The sequence below is a fragment of the Coptis chinensis genome, chromosome 5 (genome assembly GCF_015680905.1).
Source record: "Coptis chinensis isolate HL-2020 chromosome 5, ASM1568090v1, whole genome shotgun sequence".
Classification (NCBI taxonomy): domain Eukaryota; kingdom Viridiplantae; phylum Streptophyta; class Magnoliopsida; order Ranunculales; family Ranunculaceae; genus Coptis; species Coptis chinensis.
The window spans coordinates 67,352,326-67,372,009 of record NC_141460.1 but is presented as its reverse complement, the minus strand read 5'-3'; the positions used below and the strand labels follow the sequence as shown (position 1 = coordinate 67,372,009).

The 19,684-nt window shown below is 34.7% G+C and overlaps 2 protein-coding genes across 4 annotated transcripts; both read right to left on the bottom strand.

Moving 5' to 3' along the window:
* Positions 1–3,366: 3,366 nt before the first annotated feature.
* Positions 3,367–10,924, bottom strand: LOC147498477 (metal tolerance protein 2-like). 3 transcript variants are annotated; one of them, XM_086560462.1, is made up of 14 exons: positions 10,789–10,924; positions 10,597–10,695; positions 10,130–10,343; positions 9,975–10,044; positions 9,779–9,876; positions 9,517–9,644; positions 9,269–9,331; positions 9,052–9,172; positions 7,861–8,845; positions 6,459–6,630; positions 6,125–6,364; positions 4,708–4,902; positions 4,212–4,354; positions 3,367–3,689 (listed from the first exon to the last, which is right to left on the bottom strand). In XM_086560462.1, the coding sequence occupies exons 3-7, from the start codon at positions 10,307–10,309 to the stop codon at positions 9,316–9,318; spliced, it is 492 nt and encodes a 163-aa protein (XP_086416588.1). In that variant the 5' UTR covers positions 10,310–10,343; positions 10,597–10,695; positions 10,789–10,924; the 3' UTR covers positions 3,367–3,689; positions 4,212–4,354; positions 4,708–4,902; positions 6,125–6,364; positions 6,459–6,630; positions 7,861–8,845; positions 9,052–9,172; positions 9,269–9,315. The 3 variants fall into 3 exon arrangements, with proteins under 3 accessions (XP_086416588.1, XP_086416586.1, XP_086416589.1); XM_086560460.1 differs by having other exon boundaries at positions 9,052–9,158; XM_086560463.1 differs by lacking the exons at positions 6,459–6,630; positions 9,052–9,172; positions 9,269–9,331; ... (4 more) ...; positions 10,597–10,695; positions 10,789–10,924 and having other exon boundaries at positions 7,861–8,449.
* A 1,898-nt stretch (positions 10,925–12,822) lies between these two features.
* LOC147498476 (DELLA protein RGL1-like) lies at positions 12,823–15,242 on the bottom strand. Its single transcript, XM_086560459.1, has one exon. It carries the CDS (start codon positions 14,770–14,772, stop codon positions 13,015–13,017), a length of 1,758 nt encoding a protein of 585 aa, XP_086416585.1. The 5' UTR covers positions 14,773–15,242; the 3' UTR covers positions 12,823–13,014.
* Between the last annotated feature and the right edge of the window lie 4,442 nt (positions 15,243–19,684).

Here is a 19,684-nt window from a genome sequence, read left to right as displayed (position 1 = left end):
AAACAAAAAAGATGTGGAATTTCACTAGAAAACAATGCAAATTCACAATTTTAACTGCATGAAAAAGAATAAAAATAAGATGATTTTGGAGCTACGACAACTATCTTATTTGCAAATGCATAAGAATAGAGTGAGTTAGAACAAGAAGAAGAAAAGAGTGAGAAATTGCAGAAAAAGAGGGAGAGAGGTTTCTTATACCAAAACGATCTGTACGAATCGCCATTGAGCTTCAATGGCGGAGAAGATGGTGGAGATGAAGATGACAAACTGAGCTAAAAAGAGAAACGAGGGGCTTCCTCTCTTCTTTCTTGATCTATTTTATATAGTTGAGTTGAATGACATAAATACTCCTTATGTGGGGAGAAGTTGGAACAATTTGTAAGTCTGGAACACCTCGTAGTCGTTCCAAAACAAGAATGCCCAATAGTCCGTTCCAGATCAGTTTTGCCACTGTTCCTGATAGACAAAAATGGTGTAGTGACTTAATATCGCCATGAAGCCATTAGCTCAGGAGCACACAAGAGCGCATCAAACTTAGGCACCAAAACATACAACTACTTGACTCATAAGAATACGAGAATTAAGTTTCACCCTATGCATCAACTTTTGGCAGTGCCTAGGTTTACCCAACAAAGAAACTACTAGACTGCCAAGACCCACCAAAGCCTGAATATGCTTAATTCAACAAATCTAGAAGACCCCATCACCATTCTCTCCGCAGTGAGTCATGCAGGCAACTAAGATCCTGATACAAAAGCTCCATATAAGTAGCAACTATAGAGCACCCCATTAAGTCATATGCCTCCTTGATGGCCTCCTCGAGATTATAGACTACATTTCATTCTGCTAGGCTGACACTTCTTGGTATTTAGGTACATAGCTTATGCCTAGGCCTCGAGCCTGACAATGAAAACTAAACCAACTGATTTTAAATTCGGGCCTCACCTATCTAACATTGTCGCACTCAACCCCTATTTTCATATATGAAGCTAGAGCCTCAATATCTTTAACGCTTCATTACGAATTTTATATATGTGACATGTTCTTCTTCTTGATTTAAGTTTCTAGCGTAATTTTCTAGGTACAATAAGGTTCATGTCTCGATATGCCTTCTAGGATTGTTTTCCACTTCAAGGAGGCACTCTGCCCGAGGCTTAAAAATTATCTGTAAGTTGTAACAATGTTTACTAGGGAAAATACAGTTTTCTAGCTTTACCACCCCCAAAGAACTTAGGCCAATTAGCTTTACCCCCTCCTCCTCCCAGTTCTTTTATCTAGAGGTTTACCACCCCCCCCCAAGATCACACCACATCCAAGTCAAATGTTATCTTTTTGGTCAATGCATGTAAAAAGACTTCATTGCCCTTTGCCCTTTTAATAGTTTTCTAGCTTTACCCCCCATAACTTAGGCCAATTAGCTTTATCCCCCAGTTCTTTCATCTAGAGGGTTTAGAACTTAGGCTAATTAGCTTTACCCCCTCAGTTATTTCATCTAGAGGTTTACCTCCCAAGACCACAACACATCCAAGTCAACTAAGTTTGACTGTAATGTTTTTGGTCAAGATAAATGAAAAGACTCTAATGCCCTTTTCTAGGTATAATTACATAAATAATTGACTTTAAAGACAAAATTAGAATTCAAATAATCTTTGACAATGTCAAAATTGAACTCTAAATACACCATCACTACCATCATGTGTAGCATTATCTTCTCCAAGCCATACACCACTACCACATAAAAGACTTCATTGCCCTTTCACGGTTGGTTTTCTCCTAGTAAAAGCTTAGCTTTTAACAACCGTGAGGTTAATTTATGTAATTTCATAATGTTAAGGGTGTGGATGTCATTTGATAAGGATTGATGGTAGCCGTCCGGATAGAGTTCACAAAATCATGACACATGTTTTAGATGATTTGAATTCATTTTTGTATTTGCCAAAGGCAGGTGGGTATTTATGTAATTATACCTAGAAAAGGGCATTAGAGATGAAAAACATGGGGATCAAACTTCGGTTGAATTAGATGCCTGTGGTTAAAGCTAATTGGCCTAGGTTCTAGGGGGGTTAAAGTTAGAAAACTATTAAAAGAGCAAAGGGAAATAAAGTTTTTTTACATGCATTGACCAAAAAGATAACAGTTGATTTGGATGTGGTGTGATCTTGGAGGGTAAACCTCTAGATAAAATAACATGGGGTAAAGCTAATTGGTCTAAGTTCTTGGGGGGGGTGGTGGTAAAGCTAGAAAACTGGGGGAAATACTTTAAAAATAGTATACCATAAATATAGACAATTTTATGTAGTATGTCTGTATGTGTACTTACACTACAGCTTGACTTGATGCGAACTCCTTTTCAAACACACACATGTTAACCTGTCCCATGTTGCAGAAATGTCAAGTAGGTACTCCATGTTGTATCTAACATTGGTAGAGTTTGCTATAACTAATAAATAAATTCAAAATCCACAAAACTAAATATTTATTAACATTGTAATATATTAAGAAACCTTAAAAAAAAATGATTTCCGTTTTGATTAGAAGTGTTAGAATTCTTTTCAATAGAAGAGGAATTTCCGTTTTAATTGGAGTTGATAACATGGAATTTTAAGAGAGCTAGAAAAATACCCTTTGTAGGAGCTTTAATATTAACTAGAAAGTAGACTCGTGCATGCACACTCGGCTCTTTTAAAAACTTACTTAACAATCATAACTATACATATAAATATTTTTTAACAAATCGTGATTCATGCTTTCGTCGCTAACCCGTTTTAATTTCTTAACAAATTGTTTTAATCAAGTCTTTAAGAGCATCTTCAATACAATAGCTTGATTTGGAGTGCAAAGTGATGTCATCCACTTAAAAGATGATGCTAGTTAAAGTATGAAAATGTTTCTACACCAACGCACCACACTCCCACTACACCATAACAGTTTATTTGTAACGGATGTACATCTGTTACAAAAAATATTAATACCGTAACAAATATTAGTAATGGATATTTGTAACACTTATTATCCGTTACAAAATTTACTAACAGTTATAAAGTGTCACTGAAATTAATTTTAGTAACGGATACATATCCGTTAGAATTTATTAGAAACAATTACCAAATTTGTTTAACAGATACAGATGCCACTTTGATTTTGCTATTGCTAACGATTCTGTATCCGTTACTAACGAATTTTCATTGTATAAAAAAAATTCTGTTGCTAACGGTTCTGTATCCGTTACTAATGAATTTTCATTGTATAAAAAAAAAAATTGTTTCTCTGGCCATTTTATATGTGGGCCACCTGTACTGGTGCACGTGCACGTACCTGCACCTTTTTTCACTCCACAATGTATCACTAATCACTTGGAACAATTGATAGTCAAACAACACTTCATTAAATAATTACAACTCAAGTCTCGAACTTTAGAGTATCATATAAACAACTTAAGAAAGTAAAACTTAAGTATAAATAAATCCGCACCACCTAAGTACAAGCTAAATAATTATTCGAGTAAACAATCCTTACGCATCAAAATGAAAGATCTCATCTTCTCCGACATAACTATTTTAAGTACAATTTTTACAACACCTTGCAAACTATTATTCGATATCTCCAAAGCATGTAGTCCTTCACTCTTCTATATGACATCTTGATTATGCACTTGTGACTCGTCAACATACGGTGAATGTCACCTTTACCTACAAACAATAATTGAAAACAGTGTAATAATCTATAAACAGAAGTCGACGGAACTCAGTCTCGCTACTAATAATTTGTCAAGCATAACGTTCCCAAACACTGTCCAATCGTTTGAAATGAAACCTAACCTACTTGCTTTGAAAGATATAAGTATAACGTATTCGGATTGAATATCATAGATACATATGATAAAAGCATACTGTCGTGGAACTTAATTATCAAACAGACCACGAAATACTTACAACAAGATTGAGTGCTTACAAAAAAATAAAAAATAAATAGAAAGATACACATACTTCTATATAAAGAAATGGAAAGATTATAGCCTATTTTTATAAAATGGAAAAAAACAATGCCGGAAAAGCCTTTGAAGACAATGGAAAAAGAGAGGAAAACAACAACAGAAAATAGTAGTTATTATCTACGAATAAAAATGTACAGCAGAAAGAAAGTATGGAACCTTTATCCATGTTTTCCATCTGTGGGACTCCAGAAACCTTTTTTACCAACAAGGTACTGACCTTCATAGAGGGTAGTCTCCCAGTGCAGCAAACACAATATCGGAGTTAGCTTAGTAACTGTTTCCATGATATCCAGAACAAGAAACCATCCACCCAGTCGCATTATCCGATCCATCTCAACTACTACATCCTCAATGTCACACCTTATCATGAAAAAGAGAACACAAAAAAATTTGGATCAGAATAAACACAAGGGACAATAATCATGACCATATTTTGTTTAGAAATTAGCCGTACTTACTAATTAGAATGGAAATAATTTCTTGTAGAAATACACAATTAATTTTATTAATTTGTTAGCATAGCATTCACCCTTTCTTCAATAAAAAATGTCCAAGACATAACGAATTCATAGTTATTTTTTTTTATGTGAAGATTAAAGCATGAAAGCAATTGATATAGTGAACTTTCAGGCTTATCTACTGACTTTGATAGGTCAAAGCTGAGACTCATCCATAATTTATAAATTGAAAATGTCAGTGTAGCAATTCTATACCTCTTTGTAAGATTTCCGAAGAGGTAATTAGTGTGCAGGAGATCATATGTTTGAGGATATGTATTAAAAGCCTTGCACCAGTCATGATATATACCAATCAAACCTCGGTCGAAAACAACACGCAGAGTATCTGGTAGATTGATTGGTACCACACTCATTACCCAAAGGGGCTTATCAATCAGTGCTGCTGCAAATCTGAAAAAGAATGGGAACATGTGTCAAATTCTGTAACTGAATTCACATACAATTATCTCATATTGTGATTATGTTAATAGTGACACTCCTAGAGCTAAGCATAGTGTCCAACAAACAACACACTTCAAACACAACAATAATCATCAATATCATCTATCCCCATGTTATGTTCCAAGACATAATACGTTAGCAAAACCAGAATAAGCCCTGGAATAACCAGAAAAAAAAAACACATTATCAATGAGCACAACAACCAAAATCTTATGCCTTGCACACTAACATGTATGCAGGATATCTAATCAAAACCCAAAGCAATCCAATTGTAAAACTGGAGGATAAAAGTCAAATTAAATGTTAAATCCGAGATTTTCTGGTATTGTGAGTTAAACAGAAGCAGTTTGACTTCAGGTAGAATGACCTGTGGAAGGATAGTTCACTCCAGTTCAGGTTTTTAAACAAAAGAACAGCCCAATTGTGATATAGCGTCCTAAAAAAGAAGTATCAATGGGAAAGTAAACAAAAACAAATATACTAAAGGAGCCAATGTACAGATGTACAAAATTAGCTAATGACAAATCAGCTTCCAACAGAGTACAAGCACCAACTTGTGTCATCACTTTTTTTTTTCATCTTTTGCAGTGACGCCACTTATAGACAGCTCAAGGAGTTATTATGAAAACAATCAACAAGTTTGGAAGATGTTTAAAACATATATCTTTCCACACTAAAGAATTTGTCGACGTGGTACTATGTCACACAATTCAAAGACACCAACCACTAGTATACACTTGATTAGCAGGTTTACACAGGAGTCCCTGCATACAGTATTGTATCTTCTACAATCTATCCTATTAGGCACAGTGAATACTTTTTCATTAACAGTAATTTCCATGCAACGTTCAGATCTTGGAGACTGATATGTGTACGAGTATGACATTAGATGAAGAGATGGAAGTAGCTGAAATCATATAACTCCACTAACTGAAGGTAGAAAATTTAGATTTGGATATTAATATAGCTTCAATAAAAGTTTCGAGTGATGTAAAAGGGAAATAGAGCTAGAGAGACCAAGAAGGGGAAAAAAGGCATATAAAGTAACCCATAAGTATGTACAGTATTAAAACAGCGTGCAAATTTGGATTGCTATAGAAAGTTATAATCACGCAAAATAATCCACAAATAAGTAGACAAGTATGCTACCCTATTTTATAACGTTCCTTACCCTCCATAACCAGCATTCATATCCATCACATTCCGAATGCCTAACCAGTTAATACCAAGAGCATTCAAGTAAACGTCTGATACAAGTGCAGACTAGTGTTTAGTATCATCGTAGTATATATCTTCAGCACTTGATTCTGTTGCAAGACTTTGGAGTTTACTGCTAAGCCTTTCAGGCCAAGGAGCAGGCCACTTAAGCTCAGAGCTAAGTTTGGGGAGACAACTTTGAAGTGGTACATACCTGCTCACAAACAAACAAAAACACCAACTGTAAAAGGGAGAAGAAAAGAAATATGAAATAACCCAGGATGCCAGCTCATTCACATGGAAGATACCATGAAGTATTTTGCCTCTCCATTTGATCACACAAAGGGGAGTCATTCTTTTTCCGCCCTTCATAGCAAGAGTTTGAAACAGGCTTTTGATATATACCAAGACCAATACTAGATGATTCCATAGTCTTCGCTACCACCATCCAGCATATAGATTCTATCAAAGCTACCATAGCTGCAGGAAATATCAAGATGAATTTGAAGTCGACGGAACTCAATCTCGCCTTGTCGCGAGAATAAAAGAAAACCCGATAACCACACCTAGGTTATATTTTGAATTTTCACACTTAACTTTGGTGTTTACAAGAGATGGGTCATAAAAAAATTTAAGGTGGATAGATGGTTAATTAGTAAACTTTGATTTCTCTTAAGTAGCTTGTATAAGCTATTGGCGTGAAAGTGAAGGGGGAAAAAAATGGTATGCTATGTACGAAATCAGTAATTTATACTATTTCTTAGAAGACAGAATACTGTAATTAAATTGGTATGCTATGTACAAGTGTTGTGGTTAGCAGCAAGTTAAAGATCCAAAACGATGAGGATTTACAAGTAAAAAGGGTAAGAAGATACATGTTTGACTAAATATACAAATAAACAAAGTTGCAAAGTAGGTTTTTACGTTGTCACTTGTCAGAGCATATATAACTGAGGAATAAGGACTGGCCATAAACTAGATACATTTTATACAACATCTAAGAAACATTGGCATTGTATCTCAACCATAAGAATCAGATACAACTGATGATAAAACTAGTGTTGATGTGAACACCACCTCAGCGAGTACATAGTATGACATAAAGTAGCAAAAGGTTCAGCTTGCCAAATTCCATACACATCAGTGACAAAAAAGCACACAACTTGTAATCCACAGTTACAAACTCACCTATATGTTCTTACAACACAAGGGATACAAACACAACTAACTAACTTAGCCTTCCGTTATTAAAAGGGACACAAGGGCATGTGCCTTTAGGGACATATAACGTCATGAGGCTTAATGTAGAATGATAAATTACTATACAGGTACTTAAATTGATACCATGCAGAACTCATACTGCTCTGGCAGAAAAACTCCAGGATTGGTTACTAATAACAGTTCGAGTAGGCACACATACAGTATACACTCCTTCAGATAGTTTCTATGCCCTATGGATAAAGTTTTCTCTACAATGTGTGTGCAGACTTGCAAACGTGTGCTCGTACATCCTTGAATGTTAGTTAATTGTTATGATTTTGCAGTAGAACAACCACCAAAACACAAGCAAACTAACATAAACATTTAAATAGCCTGACCGTTAGTTGGAAGAATAAAAAAATAAACATGAAAAAATTAGAAATACAAGAGACGTTTATGAATCACAGCAGATAAGAGCCTTGAAGTACAAATAAACAAATAAAATAATACCTCGGGAAATTTTGACAATAGAACCTTGGAAACGACATGCTGAACATCTTTTTGTTGCGAATTGAAACCCAGATTTCTGCAATATCTCTTCGAATTTGCTTGTTGGTCTATTATTTTAGGAGATAATCTAGAAACTGCAGGATCTACCAGGACATCCTCACAAATATAAGTTCAAAGTCACAAGGCTTATAGACGAAGAAATGAAAACAATGATAATTAACTCTCCACCAAGTATTATATCAATAAAGCATTGTACAAATTCAGCAAGAATATGCGTCAGCTATGGAAGTCCAGCCTCATGAGCATATTGACACACCTAATGCTCTTACACCACCATGTGGACACTGCTCTTAATGCAAGCACATGATCATGAAGCTCTAGCATGAAAGGTCATGCATGTTTCAGTATGACCAGTGACAAGAATGGTTGACAGAAATATTCTTTCTAAGACACAAGTTAATGAAAAATGACTCTGCAACAATTCAAGGAATCTTCTAAGGTTCTGTTCTTTTTGTTAGTGTAAAGTGTAAACAAAGAGTAGAGAGGTTGATTATAATAGGTAGGGGTTTGCCTAACCCTATAACGATTCTTCACCCCAAAAAAGAGCTTGATTTTAATGTTGTAGAAGCTAGAAGCCATTACAATTATAGAGGTTTCTGTACATTGAATTACCAACTTTCAAACAATAATGAGGAACATTGAGGATTGATGGAGCTTCCACTCAAGCTAGGTTACATGGACATGCCATATTTTGAAAAAAATCTGTGTCGGATACGTATCCACGTGTCCGTGTCCATGTCGAACACATATTGTATTTAATTTACCTCGAATTTCTGATTTACCATCTAATTTAATAAATTTATCATTATTAAAAAATTAATTAATTATTCCTATTTGTGTCCCCGTGTCGATCTTCAACTGCTTGCCGTATCCGACACCCCGTATCCATGTCGGACACCGACACGCTTGCCCGTGTCAATGTAACCTAGAAAACAAGAATATGAAATTGTATGAAAGGGAGAAAAACAATTTTAAAACAACAAATTTGGAAACTTTTAAACTTTTTTTCAATAAAATGAAACTTTTAAACTATATAGAAGACTTACCCAGATTTCTTTGGAACAAATAATCTTTTATTTTCTTTTATTGTCAAAAAGAAAGACTTTTGGTAAGGAAGGAAAAAAAGTTTACCTATGTGAATGAAGACTTCAGCTACTTCAGCATGCAATTTCTGAATTTGACAGCGAACATTTTTCACCGATGTCATGTGCATCACTAACACTTAAGAAAGGATTTACCTGCAACATTAACCCTAATCTATTGTTATTCTCTACATAATGAATTAACCTACTCATTATAAACATGACGGTTGTATCACTAACAAAAATTACATATATAGACGTAACACCTTTATGAGTACATCAAGATATATAGATGATCCAGCCCTCCTTCCCCTTAATTGGTGGCACCCCTACAATATTATACACATCAGTACACATTGAATGCTTGGCATATAAAACAGAAAGACAACACAAAAACCTATTTTACACATTGGCACCATGTGCTTTTTATTGACTTTAGCCGGATTCAGTCCACTTTTTGGACCAACAAGACCAGCAATATTTAAGAGTTAAAACCTTTAGATTTGGTCAGTACCTTTCTTTAACAGAAATTGATATAATCATCATGCTCACAGCCAAGATGGGGTGATCCATGTCAACCCCGTGATGATGCCCTCCACTATGGCCATGGCTATACATTCCCGGATTTGATGCCAGAAGTCCCTGCATATTTTCAAGAACTTACATTATGAAGAAACCAATCAAAGTACTCGAAAAACTAAAATAACTAAAAATACTACTTCTGGCTGCAATGTTCTACACGTCTACCTCATTGCCTCGCTTAATGTGATCCTTACCAGTAAAATATCCATAGCATGCCACGCAATACCTCCTGCAGTTACTAAAAGCATAGAAGAAATCCCAAGAGCTCCTAGAGTATCAAATTTACCATGCCCTGGACAGGATAAAAGATACAATAGTTAAACACTCACATAATTTGATACTCACTAAAGATATTCATAGAGTAGCGCGTGGGTACGGATCAAAACTGACCATATGGATGTTCTTTATCCTTAGGAGCCCTTGCAACTTTAAACGACCACAATGCCACACCACTAAGCACCTAAGAAAACAAATAAAATACCAATCACTCAAATTCTATACAAGCCCAAACCTATTTTCCACCAAATAAATCACTTAAAACTTACGACATCTGACACGGAATGAACTGCGTCAGCAATGATAGCAATACTTCCAGACAAGTACCCAGTAAGTGCTTTTCGAGAAGCCAAAGCAATATCAGCAGCAAGACCCAACCTAAAAACCTGCTCAGCATCCCCAGACTCAAACAAAATTTCAGATTCGACTTCTTCCATCAAACTTATCATCTTGATGTATATAATACATTAAAATCACGAAGGGCTTCAAGAACAAAGCAAGGCCATTCAAGATAAGTACAAGAACACGTTTAGCAAAAACCAGAAAATCAAACACTGAAAAGTACAATAACAAATAAACTAAACTAATTCGAAATTAAAAAGATCTTAACTTTTAATAACTAACTTACTTAAGGTTAAACAAGCACAACAAACAACTATTGAATGAACAGATCACACACTTTTATGTTTAGCCAAAACCCCATTTTCAAAAAATCGAACCCATAATTAGTTGTTACCTTGGTTAAAGCAAGCTTTCTTCCATAGATCGAGCAATTTTGTGTTGAAATAATGAAAGTTTTGTCCTTTGGGTACACAACCAACTAACTTCAAAAAACCTAGTAGATCGACCAAAAAAACAAATTCTCATTAGTCCTATCATATATGAAATAGAATTGAGATTGATTGAGAAGAAAAAGAAAAAGAAATACCCCATCTGGCAGTGGTTCATCCCTTTTACCCTTTTGTTTTGTTTACTCTTTTCCGGGTACTGACCAGTGAAAAAATCCCGCTAAAATTTTCGCCTTCTTTCTTTTATTTTTTTAATTGGTCTCAAATTTTCTAATTAGATTTTAACATTAGTTACATCCGTTAGTTAATATCTCTATAAATGTCACCAAATAATTCCGATAATTTACTAATGGTTAAGTAATTATGTAACGGAGCTCACTGTTATTAACTTACTAACGGATGTATATGTATTACAAATGAGAAATTGCAATTGTTAGAAAATCTTTGTTATGGTGTAGTGTCCAAATTATTGTTTTATAATGAAATCTATCATATAAACACAATTCACTTACGGTGTTACGACTCCTATTTTTTTGCCACCACTCTATATCTCGTCCATATACCTTACCACTTTACCTTACATTTTTCTACAAATAAAAAAAAAAAAACTTAGTTCCACCTATTTATAATCCCAATTTTAGCACAATTAATTTTGGTGTAAATTCATCTCTTCATGAAATTGAGATGGATGAGTCAAATCAAGATCAAACACTACTTACTCATTTGGGCAATTTGGGCAGCTAGTATAGAGCAGTGTTCATGATTCCGAACGAAACCTCGGAATTTCGCCCAATATTTCGGTTTTTAAAAAAGCCGGAATTCCGAATATAGAGTTGAAATATTGATTATTCCGAAATCAATCGATATTTCAAATATGATAGGGGTCGAAATTTAATGAATTTCGATTTTTGGATTTGTCGGAATTCCGAGAATTCCGAAATCCGGAACTATGGTGCCATTTGATAAAGTAAATCAAGCTCTATATTTGACCCCCAAAATAGAGTGCGGTGAGTTGTCAACTTGATATAGAGTATGAGTTGGTGTGAAAAATTTGAGCTGCCCACTCTACACCTAGAACAATATATTACCATTGAAGATGCTCTAAAATCCGTTTTAATAGGAGTTGATGACGTGAAATTTTAAGAGAGCTAGAAAAATATTATTTGTGGGAGGTTTAATATTAATATATAGATAGATATTGATATATTGATATAGATTAGACAAAATAGTCATACGTCATAAAAAATAATGCCGATAATACAATGAAACAACGTTAGCTATAATCCATTTGTATAAGTCTCTACTCGCTGATCATGCTGGCAATGAATGTAAAGCTGCAACGCAACTTATCTTCTGTATGTGCTAACAATAACAAAACAACTTATTCAGAATTTTAAAATTTTAGATCTGTTCACATCAATACTCAAAAATGCTAAGATTTTATCTGAATAGGTACTGTCATACCAGCCCGATTGCACCTATACAAAAATGCAAGTCCATATTGTAGGGGAGTAATATCCTCGTTAAGGAATATCACACACGCGCGTAGCATAAGCGAACTCAGGACATCGACCTCCAAGACTGATATGTGAGCAGCCCTTGTGAACACATACGCGCGCAATATAGGCGAACCCAAGACATCGACCTCCAAGACCGATCTGTGAGCAGCTCCTTTCATGTAGGTGGTACGTTTAAGGTTGATCAAGGATGTCTCAGTACGAACAAACGGCCAGAGACAGAACGCCTCAGATAAAGTCACCACCAGGGGTAATCATTACCAAAATCTTACTTGTATTTTCCACCACTGGGAAATAGGAACTACCGCGCCAACTCCCAATCAGCACACGACTTCTACTAAAACCAGCCCAACACGCATTCACAATCTCCACCTTACACGTGTGCAAGAGACACACGTGTCTCTAGGATAGACACTTCCACAAGCCTATAAATACCACCTACTTGAACTACGTGAGACCTGATTCCTCTCTCCCCTGAAAAAACCAAGAGAGGATACGTAGGCAGCTCGCTCATCAGCGAACTCGGTCTCTCCAGAAAACCTCAACCCATTCCCCTTTCTTCACTACATCTAAAGGAAAACTAAAACACCCCTTTACACATATCAATACCATTTGATTGAGAGAAGAGATCACAAGTTAGAAAAACTAACAAAGACCTCACTTAATCCGGACCTATATAAAAATGAAAGTCCATATCAAATACCATTTGATTGAGAGAAGAGATCACAAGTTAGAAAAACTAATAAAGGCCTCACTTAATCCAGCATCTAAGTCCGGAGCTATAGAATGTAGATAAAACATTTACAATAGGAAACCAATTTCACACACTTATGACTTATATATGAAATTTCAGGTAGCAGTTTCACACATGGACACATCTGATTGATGAAACTTCCAAGCAGAAAGAGAGTGAAATGGAGTTCCCTTCCACCCCATAGTTAGGCACTTGCCTTTCATGTCAAGAGAGCATGAACTAGCACAAGCAAATTTTTCAAGAACGAGCCTTGCTTGATACAATGATGACTCACTTAATTCTGTTTCCACCATCTCAAACTGCGAAAAGAATGCCCTCCACACATTGATCCCCACGTGTCGTATTGTCCTCTCTTGTCCCTCAGTTGCAACAATGTTTCGTATTGCCTGACTACTGAAGATTTTTTCAGCCATCATTCTATTCTGATCGTCACGATCGGTACATGCATCAAAGCTGTCAAAGAAGGCACCGTAGAAGAAGAGGGTCTCAACGAAACGACTCACAAATATTGGTGAATTGTGGTCGGCTTCCATTTCGGAGATTACCATTATGCATGGATTGATGTGTTTTATAGCTTTCATTAGATCTTCCAAGTGATCAGGTTGCGCAATCATGGTCCTTAAAACCATTGGAGAGAAGACTGCAACGGCTTCTTCAGCTTGTAACTCGAATAAGTCTTCCTTAATATCTTTCATGTGTGATACCATCACTACTTTAAATGAAAAGGGCAAGTTTATGGTTTCAGCAAAACCTGATAATCTCCTACCAGTCTCCTCAATAGTCTGCTGCGAAGTTGTTCCAATAGCAGTTACCTTGAAAAGCTCAACAGGGCACTCGCTTCTTGCTGCAAGAGCGTGCATTAAGACTATCCACTGCATCCCAGTCCTAATGCTGAGGTCAATCAAATGGACCCTTTTTGCCAAGCCTATATTTTCCATAATGGCTTGAGTTCCCGCAACTTGCAACATTTGGGAGAAGGGAAGTCTCTGGTAATATCCCATAATTGCTGGGTTAAGACTCATCATTGCTTCTTCAACATCTACATCTTGTGTTCTTTTACCGAAGGGTGTTCTCCCAGTTTCTCGATCAATCCTCTCTTGAAGAGCTTCAGCAAAATAGTAAACAACTCTCTGAACAGGATTACCAGTGTTAGATGCCAAGTAGTAACATTGAGAGAGCAATTTGCTGGCTCGCTCGAACTGCTTGTTACCAACCTTCTCTACAGCTCCTAAAAGAAAATGGACAAGCTCCACATCCTTGATTTCTTCATCACTGAGACCAAAAAGTGCACAACCAAAGGGATGTCCAAGCATGGAAAGATCATCATCTTTTTCAACAAATAATTGGATGTAGCGTGCTCCCGCAACCCTCAGGACTTCTTCAGTTGATAATCTTCTGCCATCGGCAGTAGTACTTGTGGGGCGCTGCTTATTTAGTTTATCCTCGTTCGACCTCCTTAATTCACTTCTATAGTTGCTTAGAAGCTTCAGTGATGCTAAGGATATTTGTTGTTCCTTTTTGTGTTCAGCAATATCAGAAATTTCATGGAGTATGGATTCTAGCTTCGGAGATTCTTGAGATGACTGAGAGTAAACTGTTTCATCAAGCATTTCAAAATCTGAAAACATTTCTTCGTGATATCTGGAAATTTGGATCGTTTCCTCTGGAGCTTTATGTTGGTTGAAGCCGTGCTTGTAAGTTATATGATCAGTAACTCCACAGCCTTCTACTGCAGAGGAATAAGCCTGTTTTCTTTTGTTCAGTCCTTCCCTCATATCACCTTGAAGAGAATCATAGCCATTTTGAAAAGCACTAGATTCGAATGGCTCAAAAGAAAAGAAAACATTTGCCATATCAATATGTAGATGACTAGACACTTTCTCAATTGTTGGATATCTTGGTCTCTCAGTTTAGCTGTAGAAATGATCTCATTGATGATATATGTGATCAATGAACAATCCAATTTACAAAACAGCAAAGAAGTATAACGTACAATGAAATGATGAACGACTGGAACATAAAGAATTATGATACCTTGCTTCCATCTATAAATAAGACACTTTTTTTTTTGCTACAAATAAATAAGACACCGAGAGATATGATGAAATTGTCCTGAATAACATGATGTTTCCTATATAACTTACCCTACACCGATTTCATGATGTTACAGATCGCAGTCATGGCATGACGAAAGTTTGGTTGTTTAAATGACACTTGGATCTAAAATTATTGATCAAAATGATTTCATGAGAATCTTTTAAATATAAAGATAAAGACAAGGGTATGAGAGCAAAAAACATGTTGATGTGTCCAACAAGTTAAATATTACAAATATATGCATCTAGATGCACTAGGAAATCAGACTACCAAGAATATAAAATAAAACAAGAGGAAACTAAGTACAACTATATTTGCTCATAGGACATGTCCTGTTCTTTGTGTAACCTCGTAATGACAGGTTAACTGTTAACACTGTTAAATATATGATCACTTGTTTGCTCATTATATTTCAATTTGATTCCATTGAAGTTCTCAAAAAATTATTGAAATCCATTAAACTATTCAGCATAGAAGACAATTTCTTATATTATATTGAGAAATGACATTGTACTTGAATGCCACCAAGTACTAGGTATCTTCTGAGATTCTCATGGCGTTGCAAAACACCCAAAGAACTTATTGTCCAGTGGCCACCCAAACCATCCATGGTTATACACCTATACATAATTGTGTATATTGATATATTAATAATTACAACCTTGATATATGTTCGTGGGTAAGAGCCAACCAGCTTAATCACAATAAACTATAAGGTGGTGAAGCATAGGGTGTCAGTTGAATAGTTGATCCCATAGTAAAAAATATCCCGATGTATCGCGATATATATCGAGATTTCAGCCATCGATATAATAATATCTATAATATGTAATAGATATTTTTTAAGTATAAAACTGTAAATATTCTCAATATATCGCGATATTATAGGAATAAGTCGACATTTTCTAAATATCGTGATATTTAATCATCCTTTATCAGCAAAAACAATTTCTCAATATAACTGACGACCATAGAAACCTTAATTGATTCCTCTGACCCTTCTTCCCTTCTCGGCTTCTCTCGTTCCCGATACCGAATTCGTTCTCCAACCTTTAATTCTCGCAATTGATTGATACCACTTCTCTCAAGATCATCGAACCCGCACTCGATTGTTTCTTCAAATTATTCTCTCTTGGTTTGATTCGCAATGAAATTAAAATTAATGGTTCTTCGGTTAAGTTTAGATTCATTGTCTGATGAACTTGTTGATGAAATGATGAAGGCTCCTTTGAGGTCTTATGACTCTCTTCTCATTCAAGAACCTGCTATTTACAGATAATATAATCAAAGTTTGGGGGTTGCTTAATTTTGGAATATGTTTAGAAACAACAGGGGAGAGGGGGGTGTTTTTTTTTCTTGATATATTGTTAATAGATTGAATGAAGCAATTATGCATTTTGGGGAGAGCACCAAGGATATCATCAATGAGCAGTTTGGTGATGGAATGTAAGTTTTTTATTACATTTTTTATTTATCAAGGATTGTTTTCATACGACGAAGTGGAATCAAATGTCGTTTACAAGGACTGCGAAACCTTGAGCCTGCTTTGATTAAGGTTCATTTGCCTTCTGTGTTTAATTATGTTTGAATCAGAGTATTAAATAACTTATAAAATCATAAGTTCTAAACGTATACGTTATAAATCTTTGGGACATGAATTGGGTTGTTTGTATTTGGGGTTTTAAGAATCAAGATGAAAGAAAAGTGGGATATTTTTGGATATTTAGCGATATTTGGCGATATATCTACGATATCTGCAGATGGCCCAATGTAAAATATCTCTACATAGGAGGATATATCCACGATACATATCCATAATTTAGAGATCGATATATAGCTATATCTTGATATTTTGTACTATGGTTGACCCGGCAGGTTAGACTTTAGAGAATACACACAGAAAAACAGCCAGTGCGGCGAGCTAGCTAGCAAGCGAAATATAACCCAAAAAAATATGAGAAGTTGGTTTCAAGAATTACACGTTTATGGGCTTGCAAATACAAAATGTAAAAGTGATGTTTACCCGATGGGGTTTTATGTTGAGAAGTTTATAAGGGGGGATTAGAAAAGCTCCACTATCATATCACTACATGTCTATAAAAATCTTTAAACTATAAATACTCGTATTCCTAAAATTGAAAATATAATAATAAATAATAAAAAAAAACTAATAAAAGACATTTCAATAAACCAACGTATTTTTTTAATTCACTTTTTGCTTTACAAAATTATCATTTATCATTTATTTTGAGTCCAAAACCATTAAAACTGGTCAAATGTGTCTTTGAATGTTTAATAAGTTAATGAGACTAAAACAAATAGCCAAAGGCCCAAAGTCCAAACGGTCAGTTTGTATAATTCTAATCACTCATAACAAACTTGTAAGCTCTCTCTCATTTCTTTCACTCTTAATTCTTAAACAAACATCAGACCTCAACCCAAAAACAAAAAAAAAACCAAAAACAAAAAACAAAAAACAAATTTATAAAGAACTTGCGGTGCAACTTGTTGCACGTTTGTTATAATTATTTGTAAAACTCGTTATCATTATCAATAAAATTTTCACTTAAAAAAAATAAAAACAAAAAAAAAAATAACAAAACAAGGTAAATTTTTACTTTCAATGTTAATATTTTGTACTTTTCTCCACATGATAGTAAGGTTATATAGACTTATAACATTATAAGAAGTTAACAATTTGTTGAATTGTTGTAGACTTATGGACTAGATTATGTAGATATATATAGACATAATAGTATCAATTAATGGCTTAAGTGCTTAAGTAGTTAACTTCGTTAGTCCATATTAAATTCTTAGTAGTCAACACACTCTAGTTTTGTAAATTGAAGTAAATGTATAGTTTTGTTAATCTTTATTGTTTAGACCTTCTGACAAAAAAAAAAAAAAAAATTACTTACATTTTTTTTTGGGTGGGGTGTGCACATAATCTCGCACCCCTTAACTTAGAACCATGGTTCCGTCCATGTTTATAAGAGATCATAACAATGCAAAGCTTATATTAATTTATAAGTTACGAGTCTAGGGCCGCAAAAAATGTGCAAATTTTGTAGATTAAGGTATTTTTCAGTCAGCCAGTTTGATTCAATTCAAAAATGAAAAACCCGGCCATGTGTAAAATATATACTGTAAAAACTCTACAGTTTACATGTTCTGGAAACAAGGTTACTTATCCTTCTACTTACTGAAAATTCTATAAATGCTCTTGGTCATGCTTCTACTTACTGAAAATTCCGAAAATTACTTATCCTTTCATACTCGGTTGGACATGACAAAAACAATGTCGAGTATAGAGTGTCAACCGGCCAGGGGTGTTCCCCTGGTGTAGCTGTAAACTGAAAATAATATAATTTCTAGCTCAGTTAAATAATAAACAATAATGACATGTAAAAGTATAAAAGAAAAGCATAAATAAAAAATTGTTTACCTCATCTCTATAGAGATAACTATACATCCCTACAAGATAAGTCCCTCCAAGCCTAGTAACATATATAATAGTCAGCCTGAGAGCAATAAAGAAGCTGAGTTAGCTCAACCGTAGCGACAACTAACAATGTTATCTTGAATTACATTACTGTTTCATGATTTACCTTGAAGACAAATGATCTGTTCATCTGGTTGTGAAGAAGCAATGATACGATGTGGAGAGGAAGAAGTAGGCACTGGAAACAAAAAATAAAAAGTTCACATCAGGAAAAAAAAAGCTATTACCATCAATGTCATAGCACTTCTAGTTTCGAACCCAATCACCCATAACAAACTCGTAAGCTCTCCCTCATTTCTTTCACTCTTAATTCTTAAACAAGCGTCAGACTTCAACCCAAAAAAAAAAAAAAAAAAAAAAAAAAAACAAACAAACAAACAAACAAAAAACAAATTCATAAAGAACCTGCGGCGCAACTTGTTGCACGTTTGTCCTAATTATTTGTAAAATTCGTTATCATTATCAATAAAATTTCCACTTAAAAAAAAAAAACAAAACAAAACAAGGTAAATTTTTACTTTCAATGTTAATCTTTTATATTTTTCTCCACATGATAGTAGGGTTATATAGACTTATAGCATTATAAGAAGTTAACAATTTGTTGAATTGTTGTAGACTTGTAGACTAGATTATGTAGATATATATAGATATAATAGTATCAATTAATGACTTAAGTGCTTAAGTAGTTAACTTCGTCAGTCCATATTAAATTCTTAGTAGTCAACACACTCTAGTTTTGTAAATTGAAATAAATGTATAGTTTTGTTGATCTTTATTGTTTAAACCTTCTGACAAAAATAAAATAAAATAAAATAAAATAAAAATTGCATACTTTTTTTTTTTGTGTGGGGTGGGGTGTGCACATAATCTCGCACCCCCTAGCTTAGAATCCTGATTCAGTCCATGTTTATAAGAGATCATAACAATGCAAAACTTATATTAATTTATAAGCTACAAGTCTAGGGCCGCAAAAATGTGCAAATTTTGTAGATTAAGGTATTTTTCAGTCAGCCAGTTTGATTCAATTCAAAAATGAAAAACCCGGCCATGTGTAAAATATATACTATAAAAACTCTACAGTTTACATGTTTTGGAAACAAGGTTACTTATCCTTCTACTCACTGAAAATTCTAAAAATGCTCTTGGTCATGCTTCTACTTACTGAA